Source organism: Phoxinus phoxinus (genome assembly GCF_949152265.1).
Source record: "Phoxinus phoxinus genome assembly, chromosome: 8".
NCBI classification, from domain to species: Eukaryota; Metazoa; Chordata; class Actinopteri; order Cypriniformes; family Leuciscidae; genus Phoxinus; species Phoxinus phoxinus.
In genome coordinates this window covers 23,618,521-23,635,920 of record NC_136883.1, presented here as the reverse complement: position 1 = coordinate 23,635,920, position 17,400 = coordinate 23,618,521, and the positions used below count along the sequence as shown (strand labels likewise).

General features: G+C 37.4%; 1 protein-coding gene across 3 annotated transcripts in view; it reads left to right on the top strand.

Annotated features, from left to right (window-relative positions):
• Positions 1–17,400, top strand: part of shank3a (SH3 and multiple ankyrin repeat domains 3a) — a 363,988-nt gene that overhangs the window by 134,279 nt on the left and 212,309 nt on the right. For 2 of the 3 annotated variants that reach the window (XM_079620540.1, XM_079620539.1), the window contains exon 2: positions 3,116–3,495. In XM_079620540.1, coding sequence (XP_079476666.1) covers positions 3,214–3,495 — 282 coding nt within the window. In that variant the 5' untranslated portion in view covers positions 3,116–3,213. The remainder of the gene's footprint in view (positions 1–3,115; positions 3,496–17,400) is intronic. The other variant, XM_079620538.1, reaches the window with a different exon arrangement.

Genomic DNA, 17,400 nt, shown 5'->3' with positions numbered 1-17,400 from the left:
ACTGTTGAAAAGCGGTACAGGAAACACTGCCTACATTTTTATTTTATACTGTGGTAATTGTGGGGTGGCAATGCTTTGTCTTAGAGTGGCCCCGGCATCCTGGCCAAATTTGCCCCTCCACCAGTAAGCTGGTGTGTGGTGGGCGTTCTGGCGCAATATGGCTGCCGTCGCATCATACATGTGGATGCTGCGCATTGGTGGTGGTTGAGGAGATTCCCCCATATGTGAAGCACTTTGAGGACCAGAAAAAGCGCTATATAAATGCAACGAATTACTACTTAATGTGTAGTTTTCTTCTTATGTGTGTTTATTTTCTTTTGAAACAGGATGTTTCGGTGGGTCATTTCCTTTAAAAAAAACAAAACCTTTTGTTAAGACAGTCATGAAAAATGTCCTAATTGTTTCCTAATCGTTCATCTCTCCTTTCTTGCAGCATGCTTTGTTTTTGTTTTGTTTTCCTCTGTCACCTTTAGATTGGGTAGTACATTTTTAGGTAATATTTTAATCATTTGTTTGGTTTTAGGGCAATGACAATTTCATTTTATATTGCAAACCACATATTGTCTTTATAATATCACGTATTTAAAATACATGGAAATGCATCGCTGCCTTTTTATAAATTGCACTAACATATAGATGATCCTAAAATCTTTAAAGTCCACTAGAGTTTCAAGCAGAAGAATTTATGTGTTAGTGGCACACTATAAAGCTTTCATCGGTTTTTACATCATCTGCCTGTCTTTTGATTTAACCTCCCACAGAGGCGGCACAACATAAAGCCCAGCTCTGTGTGTGTTCACACTGGAAAATGACAGTTTAGAAAATAATATGACCATGAGTGTTAACGCAAGAAAGACTTAGACATGCAATTATGCTGCCAAACAAGACAAATTGAAAGAGAGAGAGAGAGAGAGAGAGAGAGGAACAGGATAACATAGGAATGAGAAAGAGACTGAGTGAAAGCCTGTCATAGGAGCGGACAAGATTGAGATGAACTGCATAATAAAGTGGAACAATGACATGAGGTCAATCAGATTTTGGCCATCAGAGATAAAGACGGGGGCATGTGATCAAAAGAGAGCAGGAGTCAGTGGCACAGATGAAGCCAATAGCGGGTGCTCTAGCACTGTGACATCACAATGATGGGCGGGAGGGGATTCCTGTGGTGAATCCATAACTCTTTTACTCTGTGCTGATTACATGTCAGGCTTTCTTGCTTTATTTGTTTCTTTCTTGCTTGCTGAGGGGGGAGTTCACTAAGAGTACATGACGCCAGCTGATAGTGCCATGTATTTGCATGAATGATCTTGCAGTTGCATATAGGCTACGTGTAGGTATAGTGCTGTTTCAGTGCATTTGGCACTTTGTTGAACTGGACTGCATGGATTCACTCTTTTTATTATATATTAATTATAAGCCTAAACAACATGCAAGCCCCCAAGTGTGCATGGAAAACTGACTTGAACTCAGGCAGCAGACTGTAGGCATTTGAAGCATTTATTGGTGTTTTGTGATGTTATCCTGCAGCACTGCTCTAGTCATGCTGCATAGGATTCAGTCAACCTGATAAAATGTTGATTAACACACACGTGCACACACTGACATCATGAGATGACACTCGCCGATGTGTGAACACACCAAACTATGTCAGATGTGTTGGTAGTTGATGCTTTGCTGTGGACTGTGAAGGCAATATTTGCTTGAAATCAATATCGTAGCAGTTCAACAGTCTCTCTCTCTCTCTCTCTCTCTCTCTCTCTCTCTCTCTCTCTCTCTCTCTCTCTCTCTCTCTCTCTCTCTCTCTCTCTCTCTCTCTCTCTCTCTCATCTGCTTCAGTTCTTACACTGTAGCTCTGCCAATTATCACATATCAAATTTATTAGATAGTTAGAATTCTCTGTATATCTGATATCGTCATTTAATCTGTCTGATTGTGTGTTAAACTGCAAAGCCCACACAGGTTTCCCATTCCCGCTCTAAAATCTCTTTTAATTTTACACTTTAATTCTGTCAGTTATCAAATATGTAAACCTTGAATGGGTTTATTTTGCAATACTTATTTGGGGGAGAAAGTACATTATCCTTTTATCCAAATGACAAAAATGTTTGGACATTAAATAATGATTAGGAGTTTGTTTTATTATTATGTGAGAAGAAAGAGTGTGGAGTGATTCAGGCAGTATATGAAACTAGCACAGCCATGTAGGAAATTAGATGCCTGGGCCAATGTTCAATTAGCCTGTAGAGTTTAGTGTCACGATACAAAATACCTCAGGACCAATCAGAATCAAGTATTCCTCAGAGCCCTGCATTAAGATTGTGTGTTTCTGATCTGATCGTTTTGCCTTATTTAATTATGTTTTTATAATTGTATAGCCCACAGGTTTAAATTTGTTCCTTCTTTTCATTCAATAATTATATGTTTATATATAATAAAAGTTTGGGGTCAGAAATTGTTTTTTTTTTTCAAAGAAATTTATACTTTTATTCAGCAAGGACACATCCAATGGATCAAAAAGTGACAGTAAAGGTATTTATAATGTTACAAGAAAACTTTCTATTGGAAGAATCCTGAAAAAAAAGCACAAAAATATTAAGCAGCACGTTTTCAACATTGCTAGTCATGTGAATTCTAATCAGCATAATAATCACATTCTACTCAGGATATTATAATGATTTCTAAAGGATCATGTGATTGGAGTTTAATTTTGTAGTAGTGCCGAGTGTAACGAGAGACATGAATCTAGTGTAGTTACCTGGGTCAACAATATAATCTAATATAAATTCCAGAATTGAATGAAGAATTCCAAAGAGCAGTTACAGTAAGGGATCATCAATAGCAGATTATTTGAATTGTCTTGTGAGCTAATCCGATATTTTGCATTATTTAATGATACTGTTGTAATCTGTTTTATTGTACATTCAGAAATGTGTTAACCCGGCATTATAGCCTACAGGTTTCCTGCTTAAAATGCTTAATCACAGCACACATCTAACCCTCTCTCTCTCTCTCTCTCTCTCTCTCTCTCTCTCTCTCTCTCTCTCTCTCTCTCTCTCTCTCTCTCGCATCTCCCCTCCCCGCTTTCACTCTCTCTCTCTCTCCCTGTGCTTGCCAGCAGCTCCCCGTGTGTGTGTGTGTGTGTGTGTGTGCGCGCGCACGCACGCGTATGCGTGAGCGAGGCACTATGCAGTCGGAGCTCCACACACACAGAGCATGCCTGTGAGTGCGGGCTCGGGCAAACATGAGCCTTCCCAGCCCAGAGATCGTCCACAGCAGCAGCCTGAACTCCCGTCTGAGCCCCCCTCTGCCCTCCCCCTCTCTCTCCCTCTCTCGCTGCCTCTCTCTCTCCCTCTCCTCATCTACTCTCGCCCTGCGCAGCCTCTTCCCAGCACCAGCCGGGGGGACAGCTCCCGCTCTCCGCACGCCGGCCCCATGGAGGAACCGCAGGGCAACACACTGGTCGTCCGCATAGGCATCCCTGACCTGCAGCAAACGGTGAGTTCTGTCAGTGCTCCAAACTCTCTCTCGTTTTTTTTTTTTTGTTGCCTGTCCTGTTCTTTTTCAGCGTGCACATGATTGTTCTCTTTCTTTTTTACCTTTTCATCTTCCTCTTATGCTTTTTGCTCTTGAATGTAACCCGTTTTCATTAGTGTGTCTGCAGCGGACTTTGAAAACTGGCCACTTTGAGAGAGAGAGAGAGAGAGAGAGAGAAAGAAGGTAGTACAGTGACTGGGTGGGTTATTGTAGCTTTACTGTAATTCACATGGACTTTTTCCCCCTGTCGCAAGGCTGTCAGACTTGTCAGTTCGGTTGCAGCGTATTGTACCGTGTCCCCAGGGCCCTCTCGATCGACATATGGTGCTGACGGATATGAGAGTGCTGTGTTGAAGTGCTGTTACTCACCTGTTTCTATTGGTCAGATACAGGTGTTACGGTTGCAGGTGGCATTTTTAATTAAATTTTTTTTTTCAGTATTGGACACGCTGCAGCCAGGATTTAGAGGGACGCATGAACTTTAATTGCGATTAAGCATGGCTTTAATTTTTTCTTTTAAATTTTAGGTTAGTTGTGACGTGTTAAGGGTGGTTAAACAGTCATTTGCAGCAACCAGATATCATTCATTTTCAGTGAGAGCTGGCAGTTTACTGGACATTACTGGACATCACTGTGTTGAGCTGAGAAGGATTATAGTAAGATGCGACAGTTATCCGTTAACATTCCCAATGCAATATGTACGTTAAATACACTACTGTGTAAAAGTTTGAGGTCTGTACAGTTTTTCTTATGTTTATGAAGTCTTTCAGAGGCTTCAATTATTTGATCAAAAATTCAGTAATATTATAAAATATTATTTCAATTTAAAATAATGGCTTTCTATTTTCATATATTTAAAAATAAATATATTCTTGTGATGGCAAAGTTGAATTTTCAGCATCATTACACCAATCTTCAGTGTCACATAATCCTTTGGAAATCATTATAATATGCTGATTTGCTATAATCAACATTGAAAACAGCTGTGGTGCTCAATATTTTATTACCATTTCTGTCCTTTGATGGATAGGAAGTTCAAAAGAACACCATTTTTTAAAACATGTATCTTTTGTGACATTATAAATGTCTTTTCTGTCACATTTGCTTAAAATGTATTAATTTCAAAACTTTTGACTGGTAGTGTATGTTGCTTCTAAAAAATCTGTATTTCGTCAGAATACACACCTTATTTTGAATGGACGTCAAAAGGACCATCTGTGGAGTTACTGCATCTACATTACTAGCAGGTGCTAACAGGTTCATGCTAAACCTTGACCCTTTAAAACTGAGCAACAGGCTCGCATGAGGGATTGTGCGATTGACAGCAGTGCAGAGCATGAGGTGAGGGCATCAAAAGATGAGAAATGCTTTATAACTTTATGCAAATAAGAGGCAGCTGTCAGCCAATCGTTGTGAGGTGTTGGCAGTGACATCTGTTAGAAGCATTTCAAAGTCGATGGTGTTGTAGTTTCTGGTTGGTTTACTCCTTAAATCACATTTGAATTTAATTCAGATTTTAGCTGGCAACTTTCATTTTAGTTTGGATATGGTTGGTTAACCAAATTGTCACTTTACTTATGCATAATTACTGTTGGAAAAATGCAAAACATATGTCCAAATGCCTAAACTGTGTATGCACAATGATTTTATTGACTGTGCACTGAAAGCATTCACACACCATGCTGAAGGCAACCAAACGTGGCGTATCTGTGGTGGTTTGGGCAGTGTCAAGCGGTTTCCTTTAGCAAGTGGTAATGTAGCGTTTGGCCATTGGCGATACGATGAGCAAATGTGCAAACAATGAAGTTCACGTGATCCACTGACTGACACAGATGAATTTGACCGTTGAGTAGGAACACCCACTAGTGACAAACAGCAACTTGTTAGTCATTAGTAGCTCCGAGTGGGTGGGTTTATTTCTGTTGGGCTAAGGGGTGATCCTTGCTGGTTTGTTCAGGTTCCAGTCTTAATCGTTTGAACTGAGATGCTGACGTTGGATTATAAGAATATAACCAGCTATTGAAGATTGGGGATTACCAAATGTAAATGTTTAAGTTATTAAGTTAAGGTTTAAATAGTTGAAAACCCCATTTTGATTGAATATTGTGTTGGTTGGTTATAAGAAGGTTTGCTGCATGGTTCTCAGCCTGTTTAGTTAGGTTCCTTCAGCACATTTGACGCCAATGAAGTGAGTAACTGCAGCAGAATGAGTGAGCATATAGATCAATGGCTCATTCTGCCTGTCAGAAATGTGTTTCTCCTTGAATCTTTCATCCTCACTCTGAGCACTGTATGAGTGTGCATTTGTGACCATGCATGCATTAGTATGGACTTCTGGTTGAATGTATGTGTGTGGTAATGTGTCGGAGCCTCATTAAAAGCAGAGATCCATAGTGTTAACGAGCACTGTCCTTTAGCAGGGCCCAAGACTCTATGTTAATAAGGAGAGGTGAATGAGAGCAGAAAGAATCTGTTAAATGCCAGATTTTCACTGGCACATCCCACTGTCACACGCCTTTCAAATGCTAACTCGCACCCAATAATTCCTGATACTATCTTTAGGAGCATTATAATTCAAATAAACAATATCAGATTGCAACCGTTATTCTCATATGCCAACATCCAACTAACGAAATATCACTAATGTCTCGCATATGTATTTTTGAGGTGGAAGGGGTCTTTGGTGTTTTGTTAGATCAGGGGTGTAGCTGCCAGGTTTTGGTTGATGTCTTTTATTTTGAAATTCTGACTTTCAGTTTGTTACATCACTTACATCATATTACCTGTGAGTTACGTGTGGTTAGCATGTAGGAAGGGGGTGAGTAGCTGGGACACTCACTTTCTGTTGACCGTTTTCATTTAATTTAGTTTTATTTCATTTCATTGCTTTTTGCTTACTTAACTGTCATCATTCATCATGTTTCTGTTCATTTCAATGTTACAATAAACCACCTGGACTTGCAGTGGAAACGCGTCATCTTTTACTCCCTCTACTCAGACTCTTAGCGGTTACTGGCTGCCGCTATAAGGGGTTTTCAAACTTTTTGATTTCAAGGACCCACAATTATTATGGTCCTCTTGCAAGATTCCTGGTGTTTGATTGTGCAATTTTCTTTGTTCTTTGTTGTCTTTCTTGACAAATGTTAGCCTGGTTTGAAACATTGTTTGAGATCTCCCAAGGAGATTAATGGAAAGTTTTTCCCGATAGAGAAAAATCCAAAGTCTCCATTTGCTCTCCAGTTTATCTCAATGCCGTTTAGGAGAAATAAATATATATTAAATAGATTTTTTTTCCTGAGTTGTGATAAAATATAAAATATCCCAGAGCACCTAGAAATTATTCACCACATAAAGTTTTTCACTGAGATATTTCAAAATTAATTTAAACTTCTTTTGCCTTCCGATTAAAACTGAAAAGTACACTTTTTGGAATCCTCCATTGACATCTAAATTCAGGTTCTTCATTCACTATTTTGCAGAGCTGCCTTTGGCAGGGATTACAGCTGTGAGACTTTAGTAGGCTGTAAGTCTACCAGATTTGCAGAACTGAATTTGGTCAGTTTTTACTGTCTCGCCCATAAAGATGCTTTGTGGATCATCTGTGAACTGCAATCTCAAGGTCTCTGAACACATTTTTCTGTGGGGATTAAATCTTGGCTTTCTCTGTACCAATTAGAGATGTCCAAGAACCTCTCCTTACAACAAGTATGGCTCATTGTCTAAGACTGGTGAGTTTCTTCCATTGCTGACATCTTTGTGTTTTGTTTTGTTCCATTCAATTAGCTCCTTCAAATGATCAAATCTCGCTAATCTCTAGCCCATAAAAAAAAAACTTCCTGATACATGAATCTGATTGACTTCATCGTATTTGCCAAGTAAGTTTTCATCAGAAATGGTGCTTGGAATTCAAGCCAAAGACATCTGAGAAACCTTTTCTTCAGTCTTTTTGAAGTCCTGTAAGTGCCAGTTGGCAAATTTAGATGCTGGCACAGGTTTAGTAAACATGAATGGCCAGGGTCCTTATTGCTCTTTTTGGATGGACAGCCAGTCTTTGAGGCTTTCATTTTTACAACAATGGTCTCCACACTGCTTTTATAAGCCTTCAACGTCATGACATTGTGAGCAGTAGGACCTCATGTGGATAGGTGTATGACTATGCATGTACAACCAAGTGGATTTTCAACAGTCAAGTTCTAAAGATATCAGTTGATTGGCATGTTGTGGTGTACGGAGCCCCCAAATGGACGTGGTGATGGAAAAAAATATGAGATTGGATTAGTGTTGTCAAAAGTACCGACTTTGGTACCAAGCCGTTACTGGAATTTTACAATTGTGACGCTTTGAGCGCTGTTGAGCATCAGATATGTCTGTGATTGGCTACAATGATCAATGCAGTGTTTGAGAGCACACGGAAGTGTTTTAAAGTGTTTTGAAAGCGCGAGTGTTTGTAAGCACAATCAGGCGTCTATTAGCGGACCGGTCCACTGCCTGCTTTCGAACACTCCCGTCTGTATCTGTGTATCGGTGAAGATTGATGTATATTTTTTACAACATATTTTTGAAGCGCTGATCATTGTAGCCAATCACAGACATATCCGATGAGCGCGTGAGTACAATGGCCAATCAGAGGTGTTTACGATTCCGCTCAACAGCGCTCAAAGCGTCACATTTTTAAAATTTCAGTACCGACTTGGTACCGAAGTTGGTACTTTTTGACAATTCTAGATTGGAGAGAAAATTATATGTCAATACATATGTCAAAACATTCTCTCTCAAAAGTTTTGAGCTCCCCCCAAAAAAAATTTCACTCAAAGAATTCAAAAGTTTTGTAAGGGAACGCAAAGGTTTTGCGAGCAAACGCAAACTTAACGCAAAACTTTAGCAAGAGAACGGAAAAGCATCGAAATGTATTATTTCCTCCCATCTCATGTTTTTTTTTTTCATCACCATGTCCCTTTAGGGGCTCGGGAGTGGTGAAAGCTCAGTTTTTATTTATTTGCTTGCTTGTGTGATGCAGTGGTGAAAGGTCAGAGTTTTTATGTATGTACTTATTTACCGGTATTTAGCTATAAAATATTTGCTTATGTATTTTTTTTTTTTTTTTGTATTATGGTTAGGGTTTTTTTGGGGGGGGGGGGGGGGGGGGTGAGGGTATTTTATTATTATTTAGAAGGAAAGATTAACTGCATATCAAATATATATATATATTGTTTTTTGCGTTTTAAAAATAATTGCATACTTTTTCTCACAATCTTCCATTATATAGCTAGACATAATAATTTCAGTCCTTTCTGAAATAAAATAGAAGTCAAGTTGGAAATTGTATGTGGTCCGAATTGGTTTGAATAGTTTCTGAAAGGTTTGGACCTGAGGAACTGTATCTGCCATGTATATTGTGTAAGTTTGGTTGCTTTAGGGGTTGGGTCACTCTTTTTGCCGATCCCTCAACTTGCATTACTTTTCCATCTGCGTACGGTTTCACTTGCGACCATTGTTGGCTATGTTCACTGCAGGGTGACTTCCATAAGACTGTGTGTTGTAATAAAAAGAGATCAAGACGTGAGAGAAGAGCGCATATCTCTGGAGGGTTTCGGTTAAAGATTTCAAAGTGTGACAAAAGCCCTATTCCCTGACGTTAATCGCAGAGGGACACCTGTGAAATACTTACACACAGAGAAGACTACAGGGATCTCACTGCTGGGAGAGAAATGTTACGCTTTACACTAGATTACAGACGGAAGTTTTGCTGTATGCGTGTGGGTGTGTTCACTCTTCATCTTTGGTAATAGGATGACTAAGGAAACTAGTAACATGCTCGTATCTCATGTGTGAAATTCAAATATTTTTTTCAAAGAGAAATAATGTTCATATTCAACTTTTCCTTTCTCAAATATTGGTTTTGCTTTAAGGAATAGGCTAGTTCCCTCAAAAATGAAGATTCTGTAATCATTTTCTCACCCTTATGTTATTCTGACCCCTTATGACTTTCTTTCTTCTGTGGAATACAAAAGAAGACATATTGCATAAAATCTAGACTGTTCTTTTTTTTATAATGGGGAATGGGGCTGTTTAGCTCCAAAAAAATGACAAAAAAGCCACATAAATGTAGTCCAAATCATCCATGCACCACATTTCAAGTCTTCAAAAGCCATATGACCACGTTGTGTGTGAAATTTAAGTCATTATTAAGTAGTTTTATAAAGTAGTTATCAAATCTCATGCGTCAAGATTCGTTTTGCTTGGTTTGACATCAATGAGGCTTGACATCATTGACGTCAAACTTCTTGACACGCCATATTTGAATTGAATGTGATTTGAGAGCTACACTGAGAGGATTTTCAGTAAATAATTACTTACATTTTGTTCTGTACCTCAAACACTGCAAAAATGATTTTCTTACTCTGTATTTTTGTCTTGTTTTCCTGTAGGAATATCATTCTTAAATCAAGATACATTTACTTCATAACTAAAATGACATAAGTTTTGTTTTCTGAAAAATTTGTCAATATTAAGTTGAGTTAAAACAAGACAAAATATCTGCCCTTTCCCTTTGAATTTATTTTCTGGTAAAAACTTTACTATAAGGTTTCATTAGTTAACATTATAATAATGAACTGCACTTCTACTGCATTTATTAATCTTTGTTAATGTTAGTTTCAACATTTACTTATCCATGATTATTAAAATAAAAAGTTTTTTTTTTAACATGAGTTAATGCACTGTGAACTAACTTCATGTTAGTTTATACATTATTGTAAAGTGTTACAAATTTTCTTTTTCTGAACCAATTGGTAAATATGTTTCTTGTTTTAAGCATACGCTCAGTTAATATTCATACATTTTTCAAAAAACAAGACTTAATATCTTGTAATTCTGCTTCTCAAGTAAATACAGTATGCTGATTTAAGATACTAGTACTGGAAAACTAGACAAAAGACAGTTTTGCAGTGAACAAAGATATTGTTTCATTGTTTCTTGGAATATAGTGCACTACTTTTATAATGCTTTTATATTATTATGTCATTTTATAGCTTGACAACCCCCATTATGAAAAAGAGCACTCTTGACGTTCTGCAATATTGTTCCTTTTGTGTTCCACAGGGGAAAGAAATTCATACATGTTTGGGATGACATGAGGCTGAGTAAATGATGACAGAATTTTCATTTCGGGTGAACTCTCCCTTTATTGGTTTCATATTGGCTGTCTGTCCCATTCACAGGGATGTCTGGGATGAGTTAGTTCATTCAGGTTGATTACCCAGCTCAGATGTGCTACTCAAATACATGCAGTTTGCCATTAAAGTAACAAAAACTTGATTTCATGTCTGCTTTAACTGCAACTTCCAAAAGCTGCCTGAGAAAGTAGCCAATTTCAGATCTCACTTTTTGGGAACCATCTGAATGTGCTGAAAGATATTTGGTGGCTTCATCGTCTGTGTGTGTGGAGAGTAGTATGTAATCAAAGTAACTTGTTATATAATCTTCTGAAGCCACACAATAGCTTTGTGTGAAGAAGAGAAGCTGAAGTTGTTATTTATTTAAAATGTTTGACAAGCATTCAATAAAATTTGAGCAGTTTTTATCAAATAACATCTTAAATGTTTGTCTTTTTGAAACATAAAGCAGAAAACTCGGAACAGTAATACGAACCATTTTGTTTTTAACCACTATGCCACATCACTCCTGAGCATAGAAGTGAGCAGTCTGTTGAATTTTATAGAGTTTTTAGATGTTTACAGGCATCATTATCTAATCTTTATTGTGTTGTGTTCTGGTGGACGTCTCGGATGCCTAGAACCAAACGCCACACGAAATACTGTTTTGAGATGAATTTTATGAAGGCTTACCATGTTGGATTTTAAAACCAATTAAATGTTCACAATTTTAACAGTGCCCCGAGTGATTTTGTCATTGTACACACTCATAATGCTCTGGTAATCAGTCTCCTGGTCCCAGATCTTCTGTTGACAGATGGCATGCGTGGCACAGTATGGACGCAGAGCTTAGTGACAGCTGTAATACACACCTTACAGTCGAGTCCACCTGGTCTTCCTCTACAGACGTCTGAAGAGTGTTTAAAACATGAAGTAACATTCACAGCACATTTAACTGCCATTATCTTGTGTATTTCTGAGTTTTCAGTGGGAAATAATGTACGGCGGTGTAGGATTAATGGATATCACAACCGAAATTACAATCCTATCAAATCGTCAAAGCTGCCATTTAATCAAATAATTATATGCACTGCATGTTGCAGAGTTTTCATGTTCTTTTACTCTGCATCTGCTGTGAGTGTGGCTCGTAACGTGCATTTGGGGATGCATCATGCAGCAAACTTTTCCTCAAAATTTTCTGCCAAATAAAAGCTTGGTGGTTTAACATCTCAAAGTAAAGATGTTCTTATTTTGCAGTTGTATTTTAAAATAAAATTATTAGATTACTCTAGTAATATTTCTTGTTTTGTTTAAAAAAAATTATATAATAATTATAATGGTAACACTTTAGAATAAAGTTCATTAGTTAACTACATTAGTTAGCATGAACTAATAATGAACTGCACTTTATGCTAATAATGAATACAGCATTTGTTAATCTTTGTTAATGTTAATTTGAACATTTACTAATACTTTATTAAAATCTGGTTAACGTTAGTTAATGCTCATTTGCATGAGCAGCTGGATTGGTTTCTGATGAAGAAATTAAGAAAGATTCTTGTAATACTAATATGATCGACATATCATGTACACATAATTTCGATCTTCAAAGTACCAATTTATAGAGACCAAACATGGTATTGGTGATGGTCACCTGATGCTATTGTAAAATACACAGCATCAACAAAATAAAAGTATTAAATTCACAAAAATGTTCTGGGATGCATGCTCATTTATAGATAAGTTCAGCGATAAATTAATGCTGGAAAGTTTTAATGTGTGTAGGACCTATGGCTGAGGTTCTGACCGCATTTTTAACAGCAATAAAACCAACTTATCTGATCGTAGTCATGGTAACCAAAGACACCTTCTGGCCCTTGTCGGGGGATGGGACCACAGATCCCAGAGTGAGTTTTAAATATTATTTGTTAGCTATAACAAATAATTGTGTCTGATTTGTCTCAGTAGTTACAACCCGAAACAAAACTTGACGAAGTGCTATTGGAAGACATGTTGTCACAGCTTCTTGGTACATAACGGCTACCGTAGTTGCAACACGCATTTGAAAAAGCGAGGCGCTAGAGAGCACTATTCGTTTGAATGCAAAATACAATTTTTTACCGCTAGATAAGAGAAATTCCTACACAGTGTACCTTTAACAAAGATTAACAAATACAGTAACAAATGTATTGCTCATGGTTAGTTCATGTTAGTTAATACATTAACTAATGTTATCTAATGAACCTTATAGTAAAGTGTTACCATTATAATTAATTAAATAGCAAAGCAAACCTAGAGCTTTTGTTTTTTCAAAATGCATTTTAAATTGCAGTCTAAATTTTTTATCAGAGAATTTGTAGATTTCCCCCAAAATTGTGGAGCTCTAGGGTGGTGCTTGATTTTTATCTTATAGGACGTTATTGGGCGGTGGATTTTAAGCTATGATATTACTGGCTAATATACATTTTTCCTGCCCAGTCAACCTTGACTACTTGAACAGAGAAGAAAAACTGTTTTAAATGGAAAGAAAGTAAAAAAAATTCCTTTTTCTTTTTGTTTCTTTTGTTTTTGTTTCTTCTCTAAACCAAACCAAAACCTGCAATATCAAAATCCTAACGTATTTAACCATGGACATTTATTAATTTTGCCTAATTGCATTACAGATATCCAGGGAATGGCAGCATTATTAGCAAAACCTTGTGGAAACTAATGCCAGGTATTTGGAGTCAGTGTTGATGTTCCTGAAGGATATGTGATGTTATTGAGGCGAGACGGCATCACCCGAGCTTGAGACAGATCTGATGGGTCTGAGACAGCAGGATCTCTGTAATACTGGTGGCTGACTGCAGCTGTCTGATTTAATGCTCGTCTTAGACTCACTGCTCTAGATATGATTATTTTTGGGTTAGTGTCTTTAGTATTATTAGCATTGAGTTTTGAGCATATTATCCCCACAGTGGCTGCCCTGCTGCTTAATAAAGGCCATTAATTGAGAGTGGCTTTTGTTTGAACCTCAGCAGAAGAGATTAGCCATTCACCTCAGCCACAGCAGGCTGTGTAAACGGCATAAAGAGTGCGCTTTCATTCGCTTTCTCATTCTTTACCCCCCCTTTTTTCCTATACTTAAATAGAGGTGATGGAGGCACTTTTAACACCACAGCATGCTCAAAGCCATAATGCATGGTCATGAATATGCTTTTAACTCACAACGTTCATGCGTACCGTGCTTTTCTTTCGCACTTTCTGTTTGATCATTTAGCTTCCGTTTCTTATGTTGTCAACACTACATTTAGTCATTTCCATCTTTCTACATTCCCTCTGTTTGTCTCTGCAACACTCTGCGGTTTTGAAAGGCATCTTGCCCCCTCTTCTGGCACACACGTTCGCTCGGCACGACGATACCATCCATCACGGCAGAGATGGAGATGGGAGGCTTCGTTTGCGGAGGCGTCTCACGTTCTTCCGATGCTATTTTTAGCTCGTTCAAACCCAACCTGCACTAGCATGTCTGCTGCGGACTCCAGCCCATCTGGACACAGTACACACTCACATTCACACAAATGAGATCTGGGTTTGAGGACTGAACGTCTGGACCTTGTTATTCAGGTGTGTCCTGCATGTGTGGCTGCTTCATCTGAGCAGGTGAAGGGAGCTGTCCCCGGTGGACTCTGGGATTGATGTGCATATGGCACTGAGAGCAGATCTCGACTGAGATCCATGGTGCTCCCGGCATTTGCACCTTCCTTTGTTCTTTAAGTGGAGTTAAAGCTTACTTTTACCTCTGAAGGCATGCAAGCAGGTGTGCAGGAGTGATCGGAAAAGCTGCCTTAAGTATACTCTTTGAAAAACACAGTTTGCGTGTATATATACAGTATATATAGGCTATACATACATGCATATACAAATAAATGCAGCCTTGCACACAAAAAGAAAGAAAGAAACACACACACACACACTTTCTTTTAAACACACACACAAATATACATATTAACATAAATAAATATATATATTTATAATTATATATATATATATATATATATATATATATATATATATATTTGTTAATATGTATGTGTGTGTGTGTGTGTGTGTGTGTTATAAGAATAAAATATGACTTTTATGCTCACCAAGACGGCATTTATTTGATCAATAATAAAGTAAAACTATAATATGGTGAAATATAACAATTACCTCTGTAAACCTTCTCTAAAAATAACTTCACTACTATGCGTTTATTCATGTGGGACACATTACATTTGTAGTATACATAGCACAAAAATAAAATTTTAAAATATGTATACAAATCAAATATGTATAAAGTTGTGTTACAAAAGATTACAATCTCAAGTAAATGCTGTGTGTGCGTGCTGTTGTTTATATGATTTATGAGGACACAAATTTTTATAATGACATGCGTATTACACTGGTATTACAACTTAAATGTGGTTTATGAGGAATTATGCCCTCATAATTCAAATAGCTTAAAAAACATAAAAACAATATTTATTAAAAATGTAAAAATGCAGAATGTTTCCTGTGATGGGCAGGTTTAGGGATAGGGGCAGTGTAAGGGGATATTTGTACAGTATAAAAACAATTACGCTTATGGAATGTTCTCACAAGTATAGCTGTGAAGTAAGTGTGTGTGTGTGTGTGTGTGTGTGTGTGTGTGTGTGTGTGTGTGTGTGTGTGTGTGTGTGTGTGTGTGTGTGTGTGTGTGTGTGTGTGTGTGTGTGTGTGTGTGTGTGTGTGTGTGTGTGTGAGCTAAGGATTTTCTTAGCTTTACTACAGCGTGGTACAGTTTCTTCCCTGCGGCAGTGCTTTTCCAGACAGCGTCTTTAGCCCTTTATTAATTATTTTCCTCATTCATTGATTCTTAAACTCCAGCCTGTAGCACAACACACACACAGTGCGCACGCACACACACACACACCTGTAGTGACCAGTGGAGAAAGCTGCTGATTGAGGTCAACACACACAATAAATGACTAAATGGACTAAATGTTTATTTAGGAGCAAACTTGTAGGCATCAAATATTCTTGACATCTAATGATCACGAGTATCAGAAATCTGGAAATTAGTTTGCTCTTAATAAAGATAATATTAAGCTCATAATTTTAAATATAAATTACAGGGTTCTTAATTCAGTTCAATTCAAGTTTATTTGTACAGGCCTTTTCACAATTGCAGCAAAATTTACAAAAAAAGCTTGTTTCAGTATTACAATTTAGGAAGTATTCTGTTATCAGTCAAAGATTAGTGTGTCAAAGTAATGTCCATATGGCAGTGATATACAGCTATAATATACATTAGTACATTTTGTGGTTAGTTCTTTATGTATTCAGTTAAGCCTAACGAACATGTTAAGCAGCAATTTAAACTTACAATATGAAGTTAATATTACAGTATTAGGATAATAATTTTGAAATGTACCTCAGTTGTGATTATTATACACAACGTCTTGTTTAAACACTGTATCTGTTTTTATTTGTTTCTTTCTGTTTCTCTCTGCAATATTCTGCTCTTTATCTGGCCATATCTCTCGTTTCTCTATTAGAGTCACTGTGTTTGTGGATTCTGGGTGTTCTGTTTAAGTGCTAAAGGGAGCTTCAGTGCCCTGGGCAATTTACATCTCAACACACACACAGACTTTTCTTCTGAGTTGATATAAGTGATAGTGAGCGAATGTTCTCTCACATCTCTGCAGTATGAGAGAGATCCTGAGGGAATGTGTTAGTCCGGCTTTTGCCCATCTAAAACTGTTAGTGTTTGTTTGTAACACAGCCAGAGTGCTGTATGCATTCATTCCTTGTTTAATGTGTTTGTCACTAATGGAAAAAAGTTCTGTGGTTATTTGTAACCTCGGTAAAGTAACTTGGAGTACCATGTAAATGTGATGGTACATGAATATGATAATCTCTTGGTAAATTAAAAGTACCATGATGTTGCAGATGCTTACCATTGTATAGCCACCACGGTGTGAAGAGTTAAGGCTTGATCCCCAACAAAAGAAAGTAAAAAAAAAGCTGGAGGGTCTTGAAAAGTACATACTAGCCTACATACACTACGTTTAAAAGTCTGGGTTTGGTAAGACTCTTAAAAATGTTTTTATCCTCATCGAGACTGCATTTATTTGAACAAAAATATAGCCTAGTAATACAGTAATATTGTGAAATGTGATTAAAATAAAAATTAAACACTAATTTAAATATTAATGTATATTAAATAGAACCTATTATGCCCCTTTTCACTAATGTGAAAAAAGTCTCTGATGTCCCCAGAGTATATATATCAAGTTTTTTCTCAAAATAGTGTTAATTTTATAGCATGTTAAAATTGTCACTTTTTGTAGGTGAGCAAAACATTTTTTGTGTGTGTGTCCCTTTAAATGTAAATGAGCTGGTGCTCCCGACCCCCTTTCAGGAAGCTGGAGCTTCAAGAGCTCATGCACGGAAACACTGTCAGTAGTGGTGTTAAGCCTTATATGTTTGAACCGAAGTCGGATAATGATGGACGCACATCATATGACGTTTGATTCTTACTTTGTCTGGATTTAAAGTTTGCGCACAAAGCTTTGGTATTGACCCATCTTTCAGAATCAACCTCACTGAAAATCTAGCGTTGAAAAGACCCTCGTTTGTGAAGCAGTCTGGCACAAAATGATTGGTGCAAACATATAACACTTTACCGATTTTCTTAGAAACATTTCCT